This window comes from Triturus cristatus, chromosome 8 (genome assembly GCF_964204655.1).
Source record: "Triturus cristatus chromosome 8, aTriCri1.1, whole genome shotgun sequence".
Classification (NCBI taxonomy): domain Eukaryota; kingdom Metazoa; phylum Chordata; class Amphibia; order Caudata; family Salamandridae; genus Triturus; species Triturus cristatus.
This window is the reverse complement of record NC_140591.1, coordinates 404,097,868-404,121,656: the sequence shown is the minus strand read 5'-3', so window position 1 is coordinate 404,121,656 and position 23,789 is coordinate 404,097,868. Positions and strand designations below refer to the sequence as shown.

At 46.9% G+C, this 23,789-nt stretch overlaps 1 protein-coding gene across 3 annotated transcripts in view; it reads left to right on the top strand.

The window, feature by feature from the left end:
- The window catches only part of LOC146802202 (serine/threonine-protein kinase Nek3-like), a 143,179-nt gene that overhangs the window by 49,676 nt on the left and 69,714 nt on the right, over nt 1-23,789 (top strand). For all 3 annotated transcript variants that reach the window (XM_085621790.1, XM_085621791.1, XM_085621789.1), the window contains exon 6: nt 13,707-13,774. In XM_085621790.1, the coding sequence (XP_085477916.1) occupies nt 13,707-13,774 (68 nt within the window). The remainder of the gene's footprint in view (nt 1-13,706; nt 13,775-23,789) is intronic.

Genomic DNA, 23,789 nt, shown 5'->3' with positions numbered 1-23,789 from the left:
AATGACCCAGCACGTCATTCACTTCCCTGACTCCTCCATGTGTGTTGCATCGCTCTGATTGATGTTCTTTGCTTTTACAATGTTTCCCTCTAAAAGGGATGATAATCAGTACACGTTCAGATTCTTTCCCTTGTTATGCCAAGTCTATTGCACATTTTAACATCCTGTTTCTAAATTCAATCATATATGGATGTGCAGTATTACCCGGCATGGGGAAAGCTTATCTGTCGGTTTGTATGTCTCTTATATTTTACATGTAAACAGTTGATGTAGGTTCATATATTTTATTTCTGGCAATTTGTCTTGAAGTGTGTCAAAGTGAATTGGTGTCCTTGTTTAATCAGTGGTTTATCTTTTTTGAGTGTTGAGTTATTCTGTGGGAGAGAGACATATAAAAAAGCATAGAAATATTCTCTATCCTTACACTTATAGACACATAAATCTCATAGAAGTCATCAGAGCTTGAAAAAATATTAAACATATCAGCAGCCCACCCTTTCACATGAAGAAAGGGCACATTATGTAAGTCGTTGGGATCCCTAAGGTGACCTTGTCCTCAGGTACAAGTCTGAGAGAATGCTCCTCATGAAGCAAGCATGTGATACTTAAGGTCATGTTTTGCTCTTACGGGCTGCCACTGAGTTCGTGATGGGCCACGGTGTCTTTCCCACTTTACAGATGGGGTTGCTGGTGATTCTTCAGGACCTAAGTGCTAAGCAAGCAATAAGTGCCAGTCTTGAGGCAGAGGCTGGAGCATGATGAGGACAATGGGTAGGAGAATGGGGAGAGACTTTCCAACATAGGTGTTGGAAGTAAGGATGTGGAGGATGCTTTAGCACCACCAAAATAGCCATCAATCAATCAAACATTTATAGAGTGCAGGATTTCACCCGTGAGGGTCTCGAGGCACTGGATAAGTTGGTTGCTGTATGGTTGCTCGTTTGAATACCCAGGTCTGGAATTTTATCCTGAACATCTGGAGCAATGGCGTGGTCCTGAGGTGCAGGGGGTGGCTGTTCCATGCCTTGGATGCCATGTGCGAGAAGGAGCGTCCTCTGCTATTGGTTCGGTAGTTCGGACCGGTGTCAGGTAGGGACTGGGAGGCAGATCGAAGGTGTCTGGTCGGTTGGTGGGAGGTCAGGTGTTTTTTGATGAAGGCTGTCTTTCGTTGTGCAGGGCCTTGTAAGCATCTTTAAACTAGCATCTCTTCTGGATCAGGAGCCAGTGACTTTTCTTGAGGTGGGGTATGGTGAGGGTCCTTCTGGGGAGGTTGAGGATGAGTCTTGCTGCTGAGTTTGGTATTGTCTTGAGTCTTTACAGGAGGCGTGCCAGCTACCTTCCTACATGCAAATTTAGCCAAACTGCAGTTATCTATACAACTATGATGTGAGCAGCTACAAAACCCTAGATAAGGACCAGGGAGACCTTTAGAGACTAACTTAAATAGGAGAGCTATTAACAAATGAGCTCTGGTTGTGCACAATGTATCTATCACCTATCCTTGTGAATTGGGAGTTTCATCTGTTTCCCAAAGTCACAGCCAACCAGTAATATTTGGATTGGGATTTCTTTTTTATTGGGCTTTCTTATTTATCTGCAACTTCACTGCGCCATCTTGAATTAAGAATTTTCTTTCCATAGTGCTACCTGGGATGGTTGAGAATAAAACCGCAATCTGCAGGATGGCTGGTTCCTAGGGCCTGCTCAGAACTAAAAAACTGTGGTGGTTTATAAAATGTCTTGTGATGGGTACAAAAAAAACTAGGCCGGGGGTGACTGCATATTGACATGGTGGCTGTGAGTTGGCCCCTTGAGTGCACGGATATAATGCGTGTCACCTCCTGATTTATTCAACTTCCTCACTGACAAAAACAGAAGTGAACGTTTGCTGGTCCATTATTTGTTTAAAGTAGCATGTCAGTGTGTTTCATATTGTTGTTTGCAAACTGTATTGTGTGCAAAAACCTGTGAAAAACATCAGAAAGCAGTGGCCTGTTAGGTGATCCTCTTCAGTGCCTACAGAGAACTCTCACTGAAGAGCAATCTAGACAACATTTTCTGGCAGATAAGTAAGGTATTTATACTGTGTGGGGAGATCATTAGCTGGGGTTAAAGGTTGGAGCTGTTGCAAATAAATGTTGTCTCTGGCACTATTTCCATGACCACTATTTCAACTATATGTGAAGGTACAGAAGAGTTCATCTTATGGGTTGTTACGAGGTTGGGTCTTTGGAGAGGCAGGCATAGATTTTGTGCATCATTATTGAATTTCTCTCTGTATTTGTGCTAGTGATTTTATGAGAACTACTAAAAGTTTCAGATGTGATTTTTTTCCTTTTTTGACTGTATAATGAAACATTGTGGCTGTTGAAGAAACATTAAACATTGTGCAGCAAGCTTTGGAGCTCTGACTTTAAGCTGTGGCATAACCATGAATCTTTAGCAGTGTGGCTCTCCTCTGTGGGAGAGCACACACACACATATAGTAGCTATGACTCCAGTGTGAAGGCCTCTGAGCCTTGTAGCGGTTACTTACCTCTGTGGAAGTCTTTACATTTTGGCTATGTGCCTCCGTTCAGTGGGAAAGTAATAGAAGACATGACCACTGTAAAATCCTAATGCATTAATGCCCTACCACGTCTGTCGGGACCGGCTACAACTATGTTTTCACTACAGAGGCTCACTATTGTAGCAGCAATCACGACCATATATAATCAGGGCTTGAGTAGGATCATATGTCAGACCTGAATGTGGCATACAGTAGTTAGTGGATGCACAATATGCACCCTAATTCGAGTTCCACTGCCTGGAATAAAGAATTATGTGCAATTTCTGCATGATTTCTCTCAGTCCAGAGTTGTGTATAGAATAACCTCGATTTTTGCACCTGTGCAAATCACCCCCGATTTGTAATCTAGTTTCCGGCATGCACTTGAAACGGGATTTGCAGCCTAAGTGTAACTTGTGCTTCAGAGACCCCTCCAGTCCGTTACTACATAAAGTGACTTTTACTGTGAATTGAGTGACCACTGCCTTAACCAAGTCTCTTGAAGTCTTGTAGTCTGGTAGAAAAGAGGAGAGAAATGTCCTGGGCTGTTCTATTAAGGCAGTCTGTGCTTTGACTATTGGTTTGTCTGTCTATCAACAAGTGCACCTTTTACAGGAATATAACTCCTCACACGGTTGAGAAGGCTCACCAAGCTCTTTTTGTTTCTTCCTGCCATGCTTCATTGTCTTGGTGAATTCCACAATCTGTAAATAAATGTATGACGTTACAACGCATACATTTACAATGCATGCCTTTACAACGCAGTTTTTACATCGCAACATCCTTTACAACGCATTATTTTACATCGCATGCCATTACATCGCATTTTCAGAAACTACCTGTTCGAGGCATATGAGCTGCAGATTACACACTGTGCGGAGATCGCCATCTGGTGTTGGGCCCGGATGTTTGCAGTTGTTTTTCCTCTTGGAAAGTCTTTGGAAGTCACGAGGTATGTGACTCCTTCTTTGGTTCGTATTGCGCATGGGCTTCAGCTCCATCCTCAGATTGTTTTTTTCCGCCATCGGGCTCGGATGTGATCTTCGCTCTCCGGTTCCGAACAGTTTCCAGTTCCTCCATCGACGCGCAATCCTCACGCGGTATTGTTTTCGATCGCGATCTCCACACTCGACGCGACTCTCATCGATCAAGACCTTCGATTCCAGTCGTCGACGACGGCCTTCGGGCCTACCCAAGCTCCGGTCCTGGCTAATGGAAAGGACTCCTTTCAAGAAGTGCCCTCGATGTGGGTCCAAATTCCCCCACACCGACCTTCACGAAGTCTGTAACCTCTGCCTCTCCCCTGAACACGAGGCTCGAGACTGTCCGGCGTGCAAGTCCTTCCGGTCCAAGAAAACCATTTGAGACCGAAGGGCGAGAAGAACCATGGGACACTCGTCGACGACGATTCCAGATGACATCTTCGGGGAAGGTGTCGACGCTCCAGAAGGACAACACACCGACGAGGGCCTCGTCAGCACCTCCGAAGCCGACGATTCAGATGTGGAGGACATCACTCCGGCACAGGGGGTCGTGAGTACCGAAGTCCCCCCCTCCCCCCACACCCTCGACGGCACCGAAAAAGGCTTCGGTCACGCCTTCGCCTCCAGGTCTAGGCAAGACCAAACACACTGCTTCCCACACTGCACCTTCGGGATCGGTAAAGAAGCCTATTAAGCCTTCCGGCGGCTCGGGCTCGAGCCAGCCCACTGTTGGTGCCGAGAAACACTCCTCCGCACCGACGCCGAAAAAGAAAATGGCCTCCTCCTCGGCACCGAGCTCTACACCGAAACACTCGGCGCCGAAAACCAGCTCCAGCTCCTCGGTACCGACACCATCCCCGGAACCGAGCAAAGAACACAAGGCAACCGACACCGATATCTCGAAGACGAAAACCATCTCGGCACCGAGTAAACAGACAGTCCTTTCCCGGCCGCATAGTTCCAAACAGCGGACTAGCGCAGACTCTAAAACAAGCAAACCGACGACCCCGGTGCCTTCGGCGCCGATGGACAAACCACCCTCGGAAGAACTTTTTGCACCTGACCCATTGCAAAAGACATTGATCAAGGACCCCCAAAACCGGACATTTGATGCTCAGCATCAGAAAGAGACAGCTGGAAAAGCCTGCCCCAGCTCCACCTCCTAAGGGGAAGGATTCTGCTACCTCCCCTTTCAGAATGCCTTCACCACCTCCTCCACCCCCTCCACCTTCCCCTCCTCCACCTCTTCCTACTCCCCCCCCACCTCATCATTCCCCCACACCCTCTCCGGCTGATGATAATGATGATGTCTATGATGACATAGGGGACGTACCCCATGACTTACCTACAGGGGACCCCACTCCCACAGGCTCCCCAGACCCATGGGACGATTATAACATCCCTGACATTCCTAACGTCCCGCAAGATGATCTCTACCCTTCGAGACCATCCCCACCAGAAGACTCATTAGGGTTCAACCACTTACTCCAAAGGGCTGCACACTATCACAGGGTGGATCTCCATACCGACCCCGTGGAGGAGCACTTCCTTCTCGATACTTTTGACACCACGCATAGGGCCACCTCCATACTGCCCATGCTCAAAGCGGTTATCAAACACGCGCCGGAGGTCTTTAAAGACCCAGTCAGAGCCAGGGTCATTAACCCGCGCGTAGACAAAAAATATAAAGCCGCCCCTACAGATCCCGCCTACATCAGAGGGCCAGCACCACTAGATTCCCTAGTAGTGTCTACAGCACGAAAGAGGGCAAACTCCCAAGCGTCAGGCGAAGCACCACCACCTGACAAAGAGTCAAAACTCTTGGACGCATCGGGCAAGCGCACTGCACCCCAAGCTGCCAACATATGGCGCATCGCTAATACACAAGCGCTACTGGCAAGATACGACAGGGCCCATTATGACGAACTAGAAGCCATAATGCAACACCTCCCTGACAAATATAAAAACAGGGCAAATGAGTTAATTCAGGAGGGCAAAACCATTACCAATACCTCCATCCTCTGTGCCCTAGATGCAGCTGACACTGCCTCCAGAGCCATTAATACCAGCACCCTCCTCCGTCGCCATGCCTGGCTAAGGATCTCAGGTTTTAAACCAGAAGTGCAAGCTTCCATCCTTAACCACCCCTTTGACTAGGAACTTCTGTTCGGCCCAAAAGTGGATGAGGCCCTAGAAAAAATGAAAAAAGACACCGATACGGCGAAGTCTATGGGAGCCTTACGATCACACCCTCCCAGGCGCTCCTTTCGCCGCTCTTCCTTTCGGAGCACATCAGAGGCTACTCCTCTGACACCGCTTCCACTTCATATAAGGCCCCTACCCAATCCACCTTTACAAGGGGTTACCAAAGAGGCGGCTACAGAGGCAACAATAATAAAGGCAGAGGCAAGACACACCGCCCGCTCTGCCTCCGCACCTACTCAATGACTCCCCTCCAGACCATCCCACTCCGGTCGGGGGCAGACTCCCCAATTTCCTTCCTGTCTGGACTACCATCACCTCAGACAAATGGGTAACACAAATAATTTGGTGAGGCTACTGCCTAGAACTAATATCTACCCCCCCCCCCCGACAACGCCCAATGTCACAGGAACATCTAACACTACTAAAGCAGGAGGTAATCTCCCTCCTACAAAAGGGGGCGATAGAAAGGGTTCCTACCAACCAACAAAATATGGGGGTCTACTCCCTATATTTTCTCATACCAAAAAGGGACAACACTCTACGACCCATCCTAGACCTCAGTCCCCTAAACCAATACATACACTCAGACCATTTTCACATGGTAACACTTCCGCAGGTACTTCCACTGCTCTCCCACAACGATTTCCTGACCACTTTAGACCTCAAAGACGCCTATTTCCACATTCCTGTTCACAACGCTCACAGGAAGTTCCTCAGACTTGTAGTGGACGGCCGACACTACCAATTCAAAGTACTCCCATTTGGAGTCACCACAGCACCACGAGTATTCACCAAGTGCCTAGCAGTAGTGGCAGCACACCTGCGGAGACAACACATACATGTCTTCCCATACCTAGACGACTGGCTAATAAAAGCCAGTTCATACAACCAGTGTGTACAACACACGCACTCCACTATCCAACTACTTCACCAACTGGGATTCACGGTAAACCACGCAGTCCCATCTCCAACTGTCCTACGTAAAACAATATCTGGGTGCCACTATAGACACCTCAAGAGCGCTAGCCTACCCCAGTCCTGCCAGGATAGCAAGCATTCAATCTCTACGCGCAAAATTTCAGCCACAACACTCTCTTCCAGCTCGAGTGTTCATGCAACTTATAGGAATTATGGCTTCTTGCATATTCATAGTACCCCACGCAAGACTCCAGATGCGTCCTCTCCAAGAGTGCCTAGCACGCCAATGGAAACAGGCCCAAGGTCAATTAACAGATCTGGTGTTGGTAGACGGTCGTACCCATCACTTTCTGCAGTGGTGGACCACCAAAAACCTTTCCAAAGGGCGACCGTTCCTGGACCCGGTTCCTCAGGTAGTACTGATAACGGACGCATCGCTCTCCGGCTGGGGAGCTCACCTATTACATCACACCATGCAGGGCAGATGGACACCTCAACAAAAGTTACTCCACATCAACCATCTGGAGTTACTAGCCATATTTTTAGCCCTAAAATCTTTTCAAACACAGATTTCAGGCAAAGCAGTCCTAGTCCGCTCAGACAACATGACAGCCATGTACTATATACAAAAACAAGGCGGCACGCACTCTCCACAACTCTCTCAGCTAGCACAGAGCATATGGAGATGGGCCATCCCCCAGAAAATCGTTCTCCTAGCCCAGCCTGTCCCAGGAGTCCAAAACACTATGGCAGATCTGCTCAGCAGACAAACGCAACAACTCCACGAGTGAGAACTCCACCCGCAAGTTCTTCACCCGTACTTTCAAATGTGGGGGCATCCACAGAGCGACCTCTTCGCCACCCACGAAAACGCCAAATGCCCAAGCTTCGCCGCCAGATATCCACACCCATTGTCCAAAGGCAATGCGATATGGATGAACTGGTCAGGCAGATTTGCATACGCTTTTCCGCCTCTCCCACTCATTCCATTAGTGGTGCGCAAACTACAACAACACTCCCTCACGCTAATGCTAGTAGCTCCAACTTGGACCAGACAACCGTGGTACACCACACTGCTGGAACTATCTGTAGTACCGCACCAAAAGTTACACCTCTCTCCACACCTCTTAACCCAGAATCATGGCGAGATCAGGCACCCGGACCCAGCTCAGCTCAACCTTGCGATCTGGCTCCTGAAATCCTAGAATTCGGTTATCTAAATCTTTCCCCTGACTGCATGAACGTCATTAAAGAAGCTAGGCGACCCACCACTAGAGCGTGCTACGCAGCCAAGTGGAAACGTTTTGTTGTGTATTGTCACAACAATACCATCAATCCCCTAGATGTGTCCATTCCACACATCATAGGCTATTTACTACACCTACAAAGATGCAATCTAGCCTATACGTCCATTAGACTGCACCTTACAGCCATAGCAGCTTATGTACAAAACAGGCAACATCTATCACTTTTTAGAGTACCTGCCATTAAAGCCTTCATGGAAGGCCTCAAAAGAATAATTCCCCCCAGAGTGCCACCCTCACCTGTGTGGAACTTAAATATAGTTCTCACCAGACTAATGGGACCTCCCTTTGAACCTCTACACAAATGTGAACTTCAATTCCTAACATGGAAAACCGCCTTTCTTGTAGCCATCACTTCCCTCAGAAGGGTCAGTGAGATACAAGCACTTACCATTCAAGAACCTTTTCTCCAAATGCACCATAACAAGGTTATTCTCCGTACTAACCCAAAGTTCCTCCCTAAAGTCATTTCTCCTTTTCACCTAAACCAATCTGTAGAACTACCAGTATTCTTCTCGCAACCACATTCCGTTGCAGAAAGAGCTCTTCACAAATTAGATGTCAAACGAGCCTTACTCTACTACATCGAGAGAACACAAACGTTTCGTAAAACACCACACAAAGGCAACCCCATCTCCAAGTCAGGGATAGCTAGGTGGATTGTCAAATGCATTCAGATTTGCTACCACAAAGCAAAACGAACGCTATCCGTTCCCCCTAAAGCCCACTCTACACGTAAAATAGGGGCTTCAATGACATTTCTAGAGAACATCCCATTAGATGATATCTGCAGAGCAGCTACATGGTCAACACCGCACACTTTCACTAAACACTATTGTGTAGATGTGCAAACTAAGCAACAGGCTAGTGTGGGCCAGGCTGTGCTCAAAACATTATTTCAAACCACTGCAACAGATACGGGTGGTCGCCGCTAAGGATGGGTACTGCTATATAATCTATGCACAGTGTGTAATCTGCAGCTCATATGCCTCGAACGGCAAAATGCTACTTACCAGTATGCATCTGTTCTTGGCATGTAGAGCTGCAGATCTACACACGCCCACCCGCCTCCTTTATCTGTTCCAGTCTATCTTCTTTAGATACAACACACATGGGCATCTTCACTGTTATTACTACGCTCCATATCTCCCTGCTGGCGAAAAACAATCTGAGGATGGAGCCGAAGCCCATGCGCAATACGATCCAAAGGAGGAGTCACATACCTCGTGACTTCCAAAGACTTTCCAAGAGGAAAAACAACTGCAAACATCCGGGCCCAACACCAGATGGCGATCTATGCACAGTGTGTAGATCTGCAGCTCTACATGCCAAGAACAGATGCATACTGGTAAGTAGAATTTGCCTTACAACGCATTCCATTACATCGCATTATACCTTTATAACGCATACCATTACAATGCATACCATTATATTGCATTTATGGTAAGTGTTGGATAGTATGGGGGTAATAATTACTATTCTAACTCCAGTGAGTGCAACAGTAGGGTATGTGTTGGATAGTGCAAGGGTACTATGCGTTGTAATGGTATGCGTTGTAATGACTTGCGATGTAATGCCTGCGTTGTAGTGACATGCGTTGTAATGACATGCGTTGTAGTGACATGCGTTGTAGTGACATGCGATGTAATGGCTGTGTTGTAATGACATGCGATGTAAAGGATGTTGCGATGTAATGACTGCTATGTAAAGGTAGTGTGATGTAATGACTGCGTTGTAAAGGTTGTTTCCCTCTGCAAATACATGGAGGATGTGTCAGGTTTTCTTGTAGTCAGTTGGTTAGAGGTGTGCGCATAGCGCCATAGTAGAAGGTGGGTGTTTTCTTCCTCAAATTAAGCAGGCCTTATAAAGAAATGGTGGTTTGTGGATGCTGAAACGATAGTTGGGAGATGTAGGTTTTTAGTTATCTGGTCTTTGGATGGTGAAACACTCTTCTAAAAGAGGGCACATGCATATGCCCCACAGGTGACGGGTCACCATCAGAGGGTGTTCAGGTCTTGTGAAAAAAAACAAGACTCCGAGACACTAGGCTCCTCTGAGCCTTTGAGTAAAGTGAAATTACTGTTTAATATAGAAGAACCTCAGAGTTTTCTGTCAGCTAATTTTCTACATTCTCTTTAAGCAGCACTTAAATATTTTCCAGCAGTTTTCCATATGCACTAGGGTTCCATCAATCATCATTTTATTATAGCATCTTTTTTAGTTTAGTTTGGTGTAAGACCAGCTCTTTTCAATTTTAATTTTCTGGTGCTGCATCAAATACATCTATATAATCTTAAATTATTCTGAGTCTCCAAGTAATCTAAGCACATCTTCTTTTTTTTATTTTCTTACACATTGTTTTTTGTCATTAATCCTTTACATGCGACTAAGAAAATGAGAAGTTTAGGAACCTTAATGGGGACCTAGTCACTATAAAGACTGTGTGTCAACTCCTACTAGAACCCAACTGCAAGGCACTATGAGACAGTCTCATCACATCCACTAGAGCTCCGCTATTAACGTGCACAATTATTGAATATGTTTTAGCCTTAAAAACACTAAATGGCATTTCAGTTTTGTGTAAAGTGTATGGCCCCCACCACCCTGCAGATAGGATCCATATTTCCTATCATTTGCATCCCTCCATAACAATAATCCACCCACCTCCCTCTGCAAATGCAACAAGACTCTTACTCAAGCTGCATCTAAGGTTTCCCTTTATCACAAAAACGTCCTCCTGAAAATATAAGCTCAGTGAACCACGAACTTCCACGTTCTGAAACGTTGAGTTTACGTGAACCAATTCACCCAGAATTACTGAATACCTTTAATCATTATAGAATAATTTCAAGGCTTATAGTGGTAACTGATACTTTGAAGAGTTTTATTTTTCCTTTTAGGCAGACAACATATATTGTGTAAGGCTGTGTTTCTTATTTCACTCTACATAGGGGAATTTGTGTAACAATATGCGTCTTCTTCGGTTCTGTCGAACATGTATTTAACCCCTTGAGTGCCCCGCCCTTTCCCCGCCCTGTGCCGGCCCTTTCATTAGCGGGCGGGGTTCATGACGAGATAGTCTCGTCATGGGCACAGCGCAACCGCGGCCCATGACGAGACCATCTCTTCATGGGCACTCAAGAGGTTAAAAAACCTTTTCATGATTTGCTTATGCATCTGGGAGCCCACGTCCACATTTATGCAATTGCATCCAATATTATTTCAAGTGTAGTGGCATTTCAATCGTTGTTAGTATTCAGGTAAGCCAAATTATTTATAAAATCAACGGTCTGAAGACGAAACATTGGCTAAGAAACATTTAGATTCTTGAATGTTAATAGAAGAGCCTTTTTAAGTCTCGGCTAGCGAAGGCTGCGCTTGCGCAGTCTCGCTCGCGAGATTTAATGACTTTGAGAAGAGGGGCTTGAACCCGCCCCTCTTCTTCATTGGCTGGCCTCTTGAATGCTGGCCAGCCATTGGAGAAGAGGTTTGTCACTCCGAACAGGCCCCGTCCTTTTCGGATTCGGGGGTGTTTTTTTTTGTTGCTTTTCGTTTTTTGCCAGGCCGTCCCTTTTTTCGCTGGTGGGCGTGTTTGTTTTTTTTTTTTTTGCATCCGAAGGTTCGGCCATTTCGTGCGCGGCGGGACTGGGAACGGAGCAGCAACAGTCCTTCGCTCGCAGTACCACAAAGCCGTCCCTGCATAAAGGCTAAAAACATTTCTGAACGTTCTCACTGAGCTGCTGCTGTGGAGCAGTATTGGAAACACACGTCACTATCCCTTAATATTGGATGCAAATACAGTCTTGGCGAAAGAAAGCATGATAGAGCTGAAATTTAATCCTAAAGTCTAAGCTGTTCCGAACACGGGCCCCCAAAATAGGTTTCACCCAGGGCCCTCAAAATCCTTAAAATGCCCCTCGCTGACATGGGTAAGACTGTGCTCTATGCAAATCAGAATGTTCACGAACGAGTAATGTTCATGACAATCTGTAACTTTCAGTGAAATCTGTTCTTAAATGTAGAACTCCAAGTGCAATTTCGGTGGCCTCGCTATTTTATCTGATGAAAAACTAGACGATTCGCTGTTTCGTTTGCGGGTGCCCACCCCGCTGGTGTTTGCTTTCTTGATGATGGCGCGTGCCCACCCCGCTTATTTTATATTCAAATTACGAGGGAGCCTACCCCTCTTACTGCCAAAGCAACAGAATCACCGCCGCGGCCCACAGGAAGCCAGGCATCCTTGCCCGGGACTGGGGCGGAGCCTGCGGTGTAGCAGGAAGTGTCTGCTCAAATGGGGCTCCCGTGCGCTGTTGGGAGCCCCGGTGCGTGCTGAAGAAAGTCCAGGCGGGAGCCCACCCCGCACTGGACAGCACCCACAACGAAGGAGGCAGCCTGGGGCCTCGCGGGCCCCATCCTGAAGTCCCGGTCCCGAGACGGGGTACCGGGTGAAGCCTGGTGCAGCAGCAAGGCGGGCCTCAGTTGAAGGTACTCTGTACCCTTACTATGTTTCCTGAGCAAGGATTTCTGAGGGGTGGGAGTTACATAGGTATCTGCCTCCACAGTTCATCTCTGCCTCCACAGTTCATCCCTGCCCTGAAGTTCTCGGAGTTTGTTTGGGACTTTACTGGTATTTATGGAAGCTGCCTTTAGAATAAATCAGCATCTCCCTTAGTTCCTTTCTCTTCCTCCCTTCATTTTACAGTTTCTTTCTCATACCTTCTATCATTTTCCCTTCTTTCTACTTTCCTTCTCTCCTTCCTTCCTTTATCCCTCCCTTCTCATTCCTTCGTTTTACCACTTCTGTCACTCTTTCCTTCTCTCATTCCTTCCTTTATTCCTTCTACCCAAGGACCAAACAGAGGACTTCTCTCTCGGCACACACACAATAACATCACACGTTAGTCAGGAGGCACACACATGCTTTTATTTATTGACATAAATAAATCAACAAATCAGCCTAACAATAACTAAATAAAACGGAGTGTTCTTAAAGTGGGCAGATTGGTTTTATTCAAACCCCAAAAACATTAGCGTCATTTTACAGAGTTTGCCAGTGAAGCGCTGTTCCCCCGCCCCCCAGGGGAAGTGCGCCAAACCTGGAGGTATTGCAATACAAAATGTGTAGGGCGGCTTTGTGTTCACGAATGTGGGGCCATATTATCAAGTAACAGCGATAACATTATCGCCGTTCCTTGATAATATGTTCCAAGGTGTTTTTAAGCCATACTGCTTACGTTTTGTAAGCATATAAGCAGTGGACATTGAAATGGGTCTTTTCTGGGCCCTGTAGTTTTCAGGCAAAAATACTTGTTGATTTCTGCATAAATGTAAAAGCGTTAAGTTGGTTCTGCTTAAATTTCACATGCTTTATTTAATGGCTCTGTGTGGGTGGCTTTCTGTGTGTGGCTCTGTGTGTGGGTGCAAATGCAATAGGTCTCGCATTTGAGAGAGATTGAGCTATTGACATTGTAAATAACAATGCCGTTTCTTTAAATGTTTTAAAAACAAAAACATAAACAAAAATAATGTCATGAGCAATGCCAATAGCTCTAACTTTAACAATGCCGAGACCATTGCATTGTAAATGCTTGTTATTGGGGTAGAGGTGTGGACCAAAGATAATAACATAAAGTCAAAAGATAATAGACCAGTTATCATCCCTCCAAAACCTTTATATGTAAATTTATGTTTATTTATACATATCGAGGTGAAATGCATCTATTCATTTATGCTATTTTGCAATTGCAGAATATATTTCTAACTCAGCATGGACAGATTAAGTTGGGAGACTTTGGGTCTGCTCGTCTTCTCATCAGGTATGTAAGTATACGTTGTAGTTATGAATGAATGTTTGACATTATTTGAAAGTAACTGCTTAAGTGACAAAAACATTAGGTAAAGGTGGCTGGACTACAATGTGAGGAGAGGCCAGCAGCAGTTGGGTGCCACAGGACCCCAGCTAGTTTCAATATATTCAGTGCCTTGGTCTTAACATTTTATAGGGGTTCTTCATTTTGTTGACATATTTATAATGGTTGGCCCTTTCCTCGAGGCAGAAGAGCATGGCCATAACTAAAAAGAATGTTGAAATATCACCATTTGAAATAATTAAGACTATTATATTTATAAAAAGTGATTAAGACCTGGTGGGAAATATCTCAGTCTAAACTCTTACATCAAGGCAAATAGTGCCATGACTTCAGTTCATTTAAACAAAGCGCTGATTTGCCACTTATAGCAGTATCCAGAAAAAGTGTTCAAAAACCAAAACTGCCTATGACTTATACATTAATAAATTATTCTTCGCAACCTTGAGAAATGTTAGTTTTTTACATATAGTGACAGATTTCTTTGAAACGCAAGCATGGTGAGACATTCTGCAGAGTGGATGGGAGACTTTTCCACTCCTAGGAATACTGAGGGAGAGGTAATTTCGATTTTTGTTTCACCCAAGGAAGGCCATGGCATGCTACTAATTTGCTGCAAGTTATGAGGGAACAACAAGGACACCTATTCACACAAATATAGGGTTTGCTGAATCTTGAGGGATCTAAACTTGATGCACACATTGTAAGTCTCTTCATTGGCTGCCACTTATTGCACCCTTAACTTCCATACAAACTGGAGAAATATGGTGAAACATCCCTGCTCTGCTAAATGACACCAAGATCTCCAACAAAGTTTATACCTCAAACACTGTGAGAAAAGAGTGATTTAAGACAACTGCTAGAGCACTCACAGGGGCCGGATCTGGGATGACCTGCAGTCACGTGCCTGGACAAGAGTCCCAAGGAGAGAGAAGCAAAGTCTTACATAAACGGCTATTTGTGTGTAGAGATAGTTTTATAGAGCAACCTATCTAAAATGCTTGGAGCTTTTCAGGCAACCGTGGACCTCCTTGATTGTATAAAAGCTTCTTCAGAAATTCTCAGGATATTAGGTTTCCTGTAAAGCAGAGTAGCTCTCATACATCTGAGACAATGGCAATGAATTCCAGACAGCATGAATTAAAGTGGAGAATGTTCTACCACCATTGTGTGTCTTCTGGATCCATAGCACAATTGCAAGGCTATTCTGCACATGGAAAAGCGCAAGATACATCATAGGGGGCCAGTTCATGACTAAGCTTTGCATGGCATGCCACTTGTTTCTTTAACACCCAGGCAGAGAACCCAACCTGGATCATCGGATGAACAGGTATACCGTGAAGAGCGTGAAATGAGATGATGCATGCTTATATTTACGAAAACCTATTTGGAGGGCAGCCGCAACTAAAGCGAAGCACTGAAGGATTCTTTCGAGGCACGAGATCGTAGAGCTCATTGGTACCAAAAGTCTTTGTTTTCCTAATAAAAACGAGTTTTCAAACTGACAGTGATTGCACTAGGGCCTGCAATCAGGACTGAAATAACAGGTTATTCAAAACTTCAGACATTGCATTTGCACAACAATCACAAGGGTCTAACGGCCAGGCACAGACACTGCTGTGAATGAATGGTGGAGGATGACTTGAAAGAGATGATAGATTCAAATACACATCTTAGCAATAATAATAAAAAATGGTCATTCTTCATATTCTGGCACCATTGACACGTTTTTGAGCCTGATTGATGAACCTGCAAATATTGCCCAACATTTGCTTGTGCACCAGTTTTTGATCACAAGATGCTACTTCTGCGTTCTCGGGGGTATTAGTAGGAATGCATTGTAGAGAGGTTCCTATATTTAGCGGAGTAAAAGTAGATCCCTTAATTTTCGTGCATTGTTTGTGGCAGTAGCCAGTTACTTACCTTCGGTAACAATGTATCTTTAAGAGACATAGGTTAGTTGTAGATTCCTTACCTTTGAATATCCCGGAGCCATAAGACTGGATCAGGAGAATTTTTTCTTAGCAGTACCTCTGCACGTCGGTAGGTGGCGTCAGTCGACTCCGTGTCCGGCGTTAGCGTTGTGGTCACCAGGATGACATCGCAGTGGCTACTTAGACGCCGCCCCTGTGTGCTGGCATCACTTCTGACACGACTTACCATGCCAGAAGCGCAGAGCCATGAAACACACTGACCACTAGTGCGCCACAACTAGGGCCCTGTAAGGGAGTTGCTATCCCTATAAGTCAGTTCGCAGAGCAGGGAGGATGGGTGGCACAGTAAGGAATCCGCAACTAACCTATGTCTCTTACAGATACATCGTTACCGAAGGTAAGTAACTCGTTCATCTGAAAGAGACAGTTAGTTGTAGATTCTTTACCTTAGAATAGATACCCCAGCAATACCATCCCCAGGGGAGGGTCTGCAAAGTAAATTCACATCAGAAAGTCCTGGAGGACCAAACAGGCAAAATTGCCGTCCGGCCAGACTTGGCTGTCCAGGCAGTAATGTCTGGTGAGCGTGTGCAAAGATGCCCACGTGGCTGCCTGGCAGATGTCTAGGAGAGGGACTCCACGTGCCAATGCAGTGGTTGCTGCCGTAGCCCTAGTGGAATGAGCACGCAGCACCACTGGAGGTTCCTTTTTTGCTAAAGCGGAACAGATTTTAATATGAAGGACAACCTTTCGAGAGATCGTACGCTTTTGAATAGCCCAACCTTTTTTGCCTCCTACATAGCCAATGAAGAGTTGATTATCCACCCAGAAATCTTTTGTGCGATCAAGGTAGAAGGACAGCACACTTTTAGTGTCCATATGGTGGAGTCTCTCCTCCTCCTTGGAAGGGTGCGGAGGTGGGAAAAAGATGGTCAAAGTGATTGTTTGTCCTACATGAAATGGTGTAACCCCTTAAGGAAGGAACGAAGGCCTCATCCTAAGCTCCACTTTGTCCGGATGCACAGAGAAGATGGGGACCTTAAAAGAAACAGCCTGAAGCTCACTCGATGCTCGGGGGGGGGGGGGGGGAGAGAGATCCACCCCTACCTCGGGACTACCTACAGTAGGCATGGGGTCACCGGAATGAGGGGACCTTGCTGAACCTGACCTTAGGATGGTGCCTGTGTTTTGGATCTCTGAGTATTTGATGAGTAATGCGATCATCTGTGATCTGCACCGGAGCTGCTGAAAGACTCATCAGTCGCCGTCCTTTACCCCCCAACCTCCCTTAACTATGTCGCCTGGCCTCTACATCTTATGGATTTCCCCCCTGGGGCCCAATTTCAAACAATCTCATATTAGTTGCCGAGATGACTCTGCGTGGTGTTTGTTATTGGCATTGGCCCGAGTATCCACTTGGCCCCACCTGAGTTATGGTCTCGCTTGCTCTAACTCTTGGGGCTCCATTAGACACTTTTCTTCCACTGCCAGTCTACCAGAACTGATCTGCTTCCAGGCCCCCTCTTCTTTTTTTTTTCACCCCTCCTTTCCCTCCTTCCTCTACTGGGGTCCTGATCCCCTATGTTTGATTATGCAACTGTAACTAATTTAACCTTGCAAATCTGTTATCTTTGATATTCCCTACTGCGGAAACCTGAGCAACATGGCTGATGCCCGGTGGAGCTGCTGGACAGCTATAGAGGAGATAGGCCCTGGTTCACCCCCTTGACCATCACCTACCCAGCCGGACATTAGGCATAGTTCTCCTCATCTCCCCTTTTTGTCTCCCTCCACCCCCTCCCTCCGAGGAACTACTGTTAACTTTGTTCTTTTTCATGTGTTCTTACTATGCTCTTGTAACGGATGTAATTTGTAACTTGTAACGCAATGATCCTTATGTAAAGCGCTCTGATACCTCCGGGTCTGGCCAGGGCTATATAAAACTCTTCAAATAAATAAAATAAAATAAATAAAGGGGATCCACAGCCTTTGCTGTGCACCCTGTCACACTTTTCCATCTACAGGCATATACCGATTTAGAGGAGGGACGCCTGGCTGCCAGGATGACATTACAGACTTCAAGTGGAAGGTCAAAAGCTGTCCACTGTCGCCGCTCAATCTCCACGCAAGGAGGTGGAGGCTGGACAGGTTCGGGTGAAGAACCGTCCCCTGCTGCTACGACAAAAGATCCTCCTGAAAGGGCAGTCTGATTGGAGGGTCGATAGGCATGCTCAGGTGCTTGCAGTACCAGACTCTACGTGCCCAGTCTGGAGCCACAAGAATAATTTGGGACCAGTCGCGCTTGATCTTCTTCAGCACTCAGGCAGAAGTGGTACTGGCGGAAAGCTATACAGGAGGCCGCAGTTCCACTCGTGACGAGAAGCGTTGCTGAGTGAGGGCCGCCTTGAAAACTCCAACTCTCAGTACTGCGGACATTGCGCATTCTCTTCGGTGGTGAACAGATCTAACCAAGGGTCTCCCCACCACTGGAAGAGACCTTGTACCACCTCCGATTGAAGATGCCACTCATGATCTACCAGTTACCGACAGCTGTGTTTGTCCGCCCTGGCGTTCAGAGAACATGCCAGGTGCTGAACCACCAGGGTCATGCCCTGATGTTCCTGCCTTGTCCAGAGCGAAGAGCTTCGGGGGAAGGGTGTTGGGTGAGGAACACTGGGTCGCCCGGGGCCAGGGGTTGGCGGCGTGCAATTGTCCTTTCCACAGAAGCCCCTGTGCTGGGCTTGGACCAAGTGCCTAGGAGGACATCAGTGAGGGCTTCATTAAAGGGCAATAGGGGTTCAGAAGTGGATGCCGCAAGCTGAAGCACCTCTGTAAGGAGATTAGTCCTGACTGCCATGGAAGGGAGCTCAAGGCCCAAGACCTCGACTGCTCTTCGCACCACAACAGCATATGACGCGCCCTCCTCCTTACCCACGGTAAGGGGAGAAAGCATGCCAAGGTCTGGAGAAGAGGCCAGACCACTGGCATCATCCAGGTCCTCTCGCCAGTACGGTTCCTTGAGCTGGTCAGTTAAAGGGTCCAGCGACCTCCTTCCAGTCCCCATCACCACCACCTGGGTGGTGGCGAACACCAGGGATGAACAGGGCAACAAAAGTACCCTATGTCGTGAGTTCCAACGTCGGTCAACGCTCCGGGGCCATCTCGAGGATGGGGATGGCGCTGGCCAAGGGCCTCATCGCCGGGGTTGTCGCCGGGTAAGCTCAAATGAGTTGGACTGGCATTGATCCGCAGGGGCCTCCGGCGCCAGGGCGAGAGCTGCTGGCATGAAAGGCCCAGGACCCCCAACCAGGTCTGCGGGGACCCAAAGGCGCACTGGCAGTCGGGCTGCTCAAAAACGAGGTGTAAGCCTCATAAACTTGGCAGAGTGGGCTGGGGATGCTTCGACTCCCGGAAAGGGGGGGAGGTGCGGAGCCGTCCCGTAATCAGGCACTGGAGACGGTGCCTTTGAGCGCAGACGCTCCGAAATCCCGCATTGCTTCAGCCGACCGACTGGGAGAAGGCAAAGAGCTCTTGTTCTTCGCCTTCTTGTGTTTGGACTTACCCAATGACCTCAACAACTTGGAGTGAGACGAGGAGTGGGAGCTCCGCGAACGGCCTCAATACTTTCCTCTCGAACGAGACCTGGAACGACGCGGAGCCGACCTCCGGGCCTCCAGTAACTTTCGGGACCGCTTCCGCAAAATGTTCGGATGCATGTCCCAGCAGTCGGAGCACGAGTTTGGGTCGTGGTCGCGCTACAGACACCACAGACACGAGGTACGGGTCTGTAACAGACATCATCTTCTGACAGGCGTCGCAAAGCTTGAAACAGGTCTGACGTTGGGACATCCCTCGCGCACCAGGAGTCGAAGACTCAAAATAGATGTCTACAAAATGTCGAAAAAGGGCTAGCCAACAAATGGCTAAGAGATGGCTCACTCTGAATCTGTGCTAGGCTGGCGCAGAGAAAGAAAGCACTGATGTCAGCGTGCAGGGGTGGCGTCTAAGTAGGCACCACAACATCATTCCGGCGACCAAGACGACAGACGCGGAGTCGACCGACGCCACCTACAAACGTGCAGGGGTACTGCTAAGAACAAAATCGCCAGATCCAGTCTGACACCAGGGGGAAATTCTAAGGTAAGGAATCTACAACTAACTATCTCTTTCAGATATATGTGTTATTGAACATGTAAAAAGTGATGAATTGCTATTTCATTAAATGCATGTTGTAGGAAAGTGCCCCTTATTATCATGGTCACTTTCACCCACTACTACTGATGTTTTTTGACTTGTGTACACTGGGTCCCTGTTAACTGGGCCCTAGTGCCAATGCTCTTGTCCTAAAAACAAGGTAAAATGGTCTAATTGTAACACAATTGGCACACATGTTGGCAACATTGTAAGTCCCCAGTAAGTGGTAACCCGGTACCTAGGGCATGTATAATGGTACCCTAAGGGACCCCCCCACAAATTGGCATGGCAGACAGTGAGTGTTCCATGTTGTGTTTTCACTCCTGGTTTGCACCATGACATGCAGTCTGCCGAAGTCACTGCATGTAATATATGTAATTAACCCCTATAGCAGGCCTTGTGGCCCTAAGGCAGGATGCATTATATTACATGTGAGGGCATATCTACTGTGCGGTCTAGTTCAATTACTAGATGGTACAAGTGAACAGGGAAGCCACCCTAAGTATATGTACTGGGCTCTGTTCATTATGAATTCCCCAGCTACATGATGGCTTTACTGAAAGCTAAAATGCTTGGGTGTATGTCATAATAAATATAGTTCTGGCAACAGTATAGATTTATTAACCTAAGTTGTTTGATACCAGAGGGCACCTTAGCGGTGCCCCTGAAAAACCTACCAGTATCTAGTCTGCTGGCTGACTGGTATCGTTGAGCTTGCCACCACAGACATATTTCTGACCCCCTGCTGGTGACAGCCCATGCTCTCTGAGGTCAGAAACAATGCCTACTCCAGAGGAAGGTGTTCACACCTCCTCCAGCAGGATGGCTAGTGATTTAGCATATCAAGGTCAGCGGCCTCAAAGCCCGTTCCGCCTTTGATATGTGACCCCCCGCTTCGTCCAGACCTGGGAGATGCCACCCCTGCCCTGATGCCCATTTGGCACCAGGGCAGGCGGGAAATTAGCTATGCAAGTAGGCATGTTTCACCTCCAGCCTAGTCTCACCCCTAAGATGGATAACCTGATTTGCTCCACGAAAGAAGGGTTCCACTATCTTGTTTTGGGTGGAAAGAGGAACTCTGGGATAGGGTTATGCCCACTCTCCACAGTAAGTGGTCATATAGGGGGTGTAGTGAGCCCAAGGGTGAGTAGCCCACTGGCTACTACCCTTCAGTCCCCTTAACGCCCCTAAATTTAGTATTTAGGTGGCCCCCTGACACCAGGAACTCAAGATTCGCCTGCCTGAAAGAAGGACAAAGAAGAGCTGTAGACGTGAGCATCAACTTTGTCGGGAGAGCAGCAGTCAGGCAGGGTTTCGCGCCAATCACCGACAACAACTCGTCCAGATGCGGAACAGTCTCTACAAACCCTTGGAGGTGTGCCCAGCAGTTCCTTGACTCAGCAACATCTCCTTTGGAGTGGAGGATCCATTCCCTTACACCAGCAGGTCCCAACTGCAGCTGCTCTGTACACCATTCTGTCGACATCCCCCCCCCCCCCTCCCCACCCCCCCGGGCCCACTGAGGGAGCAGCACCCCAGCAAGAGGTCTTTGTGCCCCAGGATGTCAGATTCTTCGCCTTGCCACGTTTGGAGACACCAGGACCACCAGGAGCCACCCTGCACCAATACCCGAGGTACCTAGGCCAGTTGCAAGCCCCAAGGCATGTTTCTGTTCAGTAGGAATACCACCACCATCAAAACTTATCTGCATTTAAAGGGACTTCGAGATAGGCCACCTCCACACCAAGAGTGACCCTGCTGTGTTTGGTTTTCCTCTTCTGCAGAAACACCGAGAACTAATAGAGCCTCTAACTCACCGACCTGCCAGAGAAAACACCTCTGCACCTGAGCACCCCAGCCCGGGCTCATGTAAACCAATGGTGTCTCTGTGATCTTGAAACCCTCAAAAGCTGAGCCCTCCACCCTTGAGTTCTGCCAAACTCGTCCCCCAGTTCCCCCTTGCAAACTCTTTCTTGCAGTACTTTTCCCATTTGTAGGAGGCTGGCTTAATATATGGTGCACAATTATTTAAGTGAAGCACCTTGCACTAATCCAGGCAACACTTATGGTGATTTTAGTGGTCTTGGATATCTTTCTATGGTTGTCTAAGTGGTAGCTGTGGAGAGCAGCCACTAGGCTTAGCCCAGGAGTGTTAGGCAGCTTGTTTTACAAGAACTATTCATATAGTCTAGGTCACTGTTTCCCAAACTGTGGTCCGGGGACCCCCAGGGGTCCCTGACACTTTCCCAGGGGGTCCACAGGCAGCAGTTTGAAAAGCACTGCAATTGTATAATTAGCAGTTTTCCAGCAACAATAAAAGTGTCAAGATAACACCAGTGATTAATGTACCTGCTGGAGAGAGATGAGTTTTGTCCTGTGGCAGCTTTGAGTTATCTAATGTAGCACAGAGGGTTAATATGCCTATTGCAAATAATGTGTACCATGCATTTTAAATACAGTATTTTATGTGCATAGGTGAGTGGGTTACTGCTTTTTTCACAAAGATTATTTTGTTACTGTGCAGTACATAAGTGACAACTATAATCTAGCACAGTGACCTATAAACTGTCATCAAAGAGCTGCTTGCAAACTGGATGGTACAAGTTAGTAATTTATGTTTTTACCCTGTCTTTCATTATCCCGATGCTGCTAAAAAGGTTTACCAGGGTGGAAATACATTTTTATTGTTAAAGTCAATGCTAACCACTGTCTTATGTTCTGAATCCCAAGTTTTTTGTGCTTCTCCAGACCAAGCACTCTTTAAAAATGCCTACCAGTATAAATGACATGTGAATCCTCACCTTGTAGCCCCCTTTGCCTTATGTAACATTTTCTATACACTGAGTTACACTTATGATTATTTGTCTCTATATGTGTGTGATGTAAAGTGATAAACGTGTTGTAGACTGCACCATTGTTTCCTACATTTCTTTGGGGGTAGAGCCTCCCAAAGCCCCCTTTGTAGTGGTCAGGCACACTCAATGCGCTTGGTGTGCACCGTATGGGGACTGGTCTGAAAACATTTGCCAGGGCTGCTTTGGGATCCCAGTCTGGCCCTGGCAGGAGTAGGAGCCTCGTACTGCGAAATAAAACCAACCATTTAAAAGTTAGTCACAGAGATGCAGCACCAACCTTCCCATTAAAATTTTAGTTTTTTGCAAATTCTATCAATATAAAATACTAAGGGGGATATTTACAAAAGAAGTGGTGGAGCGTGTCGTTAGCCTCTGTGGCATAACGACACGTGCCGCCACTTCAGAAACGCTGCGCTGCACCATATTTACAAGAATATAGTGCAGCCCTACATTTTGCCCTGTGCTGGTGCTACACTTAGCAGTGTAGTGCCAACGCAGGCACCCTTGCAACACAGTGCAAGGGTGTCTGCAAGAAGGGGAAGATTGTTTATGTAAAGGAAGGTTCCCCCCCTTCCTGCACATAAACAATCTTGAAATTAGGTTTTTTCACTTGTATGTGTGCTGCTTAATGCAGCACACATGGAAGTTACAAAATGCCATTTTTTTTAATGATTGTTTATGTGCAGGAAGGGTCACCTTCCTGAACATAAATAATGTGAGGCGTTTTGGTTTTTCCATGTGTGCTGCACAAGGCAGCACACATGGAAAAAGCAAACATGAGGAGAAATAAAGCATTCCTCCTCGTTTCGCCAAGTTAAGATCTGGTTTTCCCTGGTGTTAATTTTGTCGCTGCCTTCTATTTACGCTGCCCCTGTGAATAGGGGGCAGCATCAAAATCAATGGGTTTTGCGGTGGAACACCCACTGCAAAATCCACAATCCACCCCTTTCACGCTAAGCATTGCGCGAAAGGGGGCCTTAT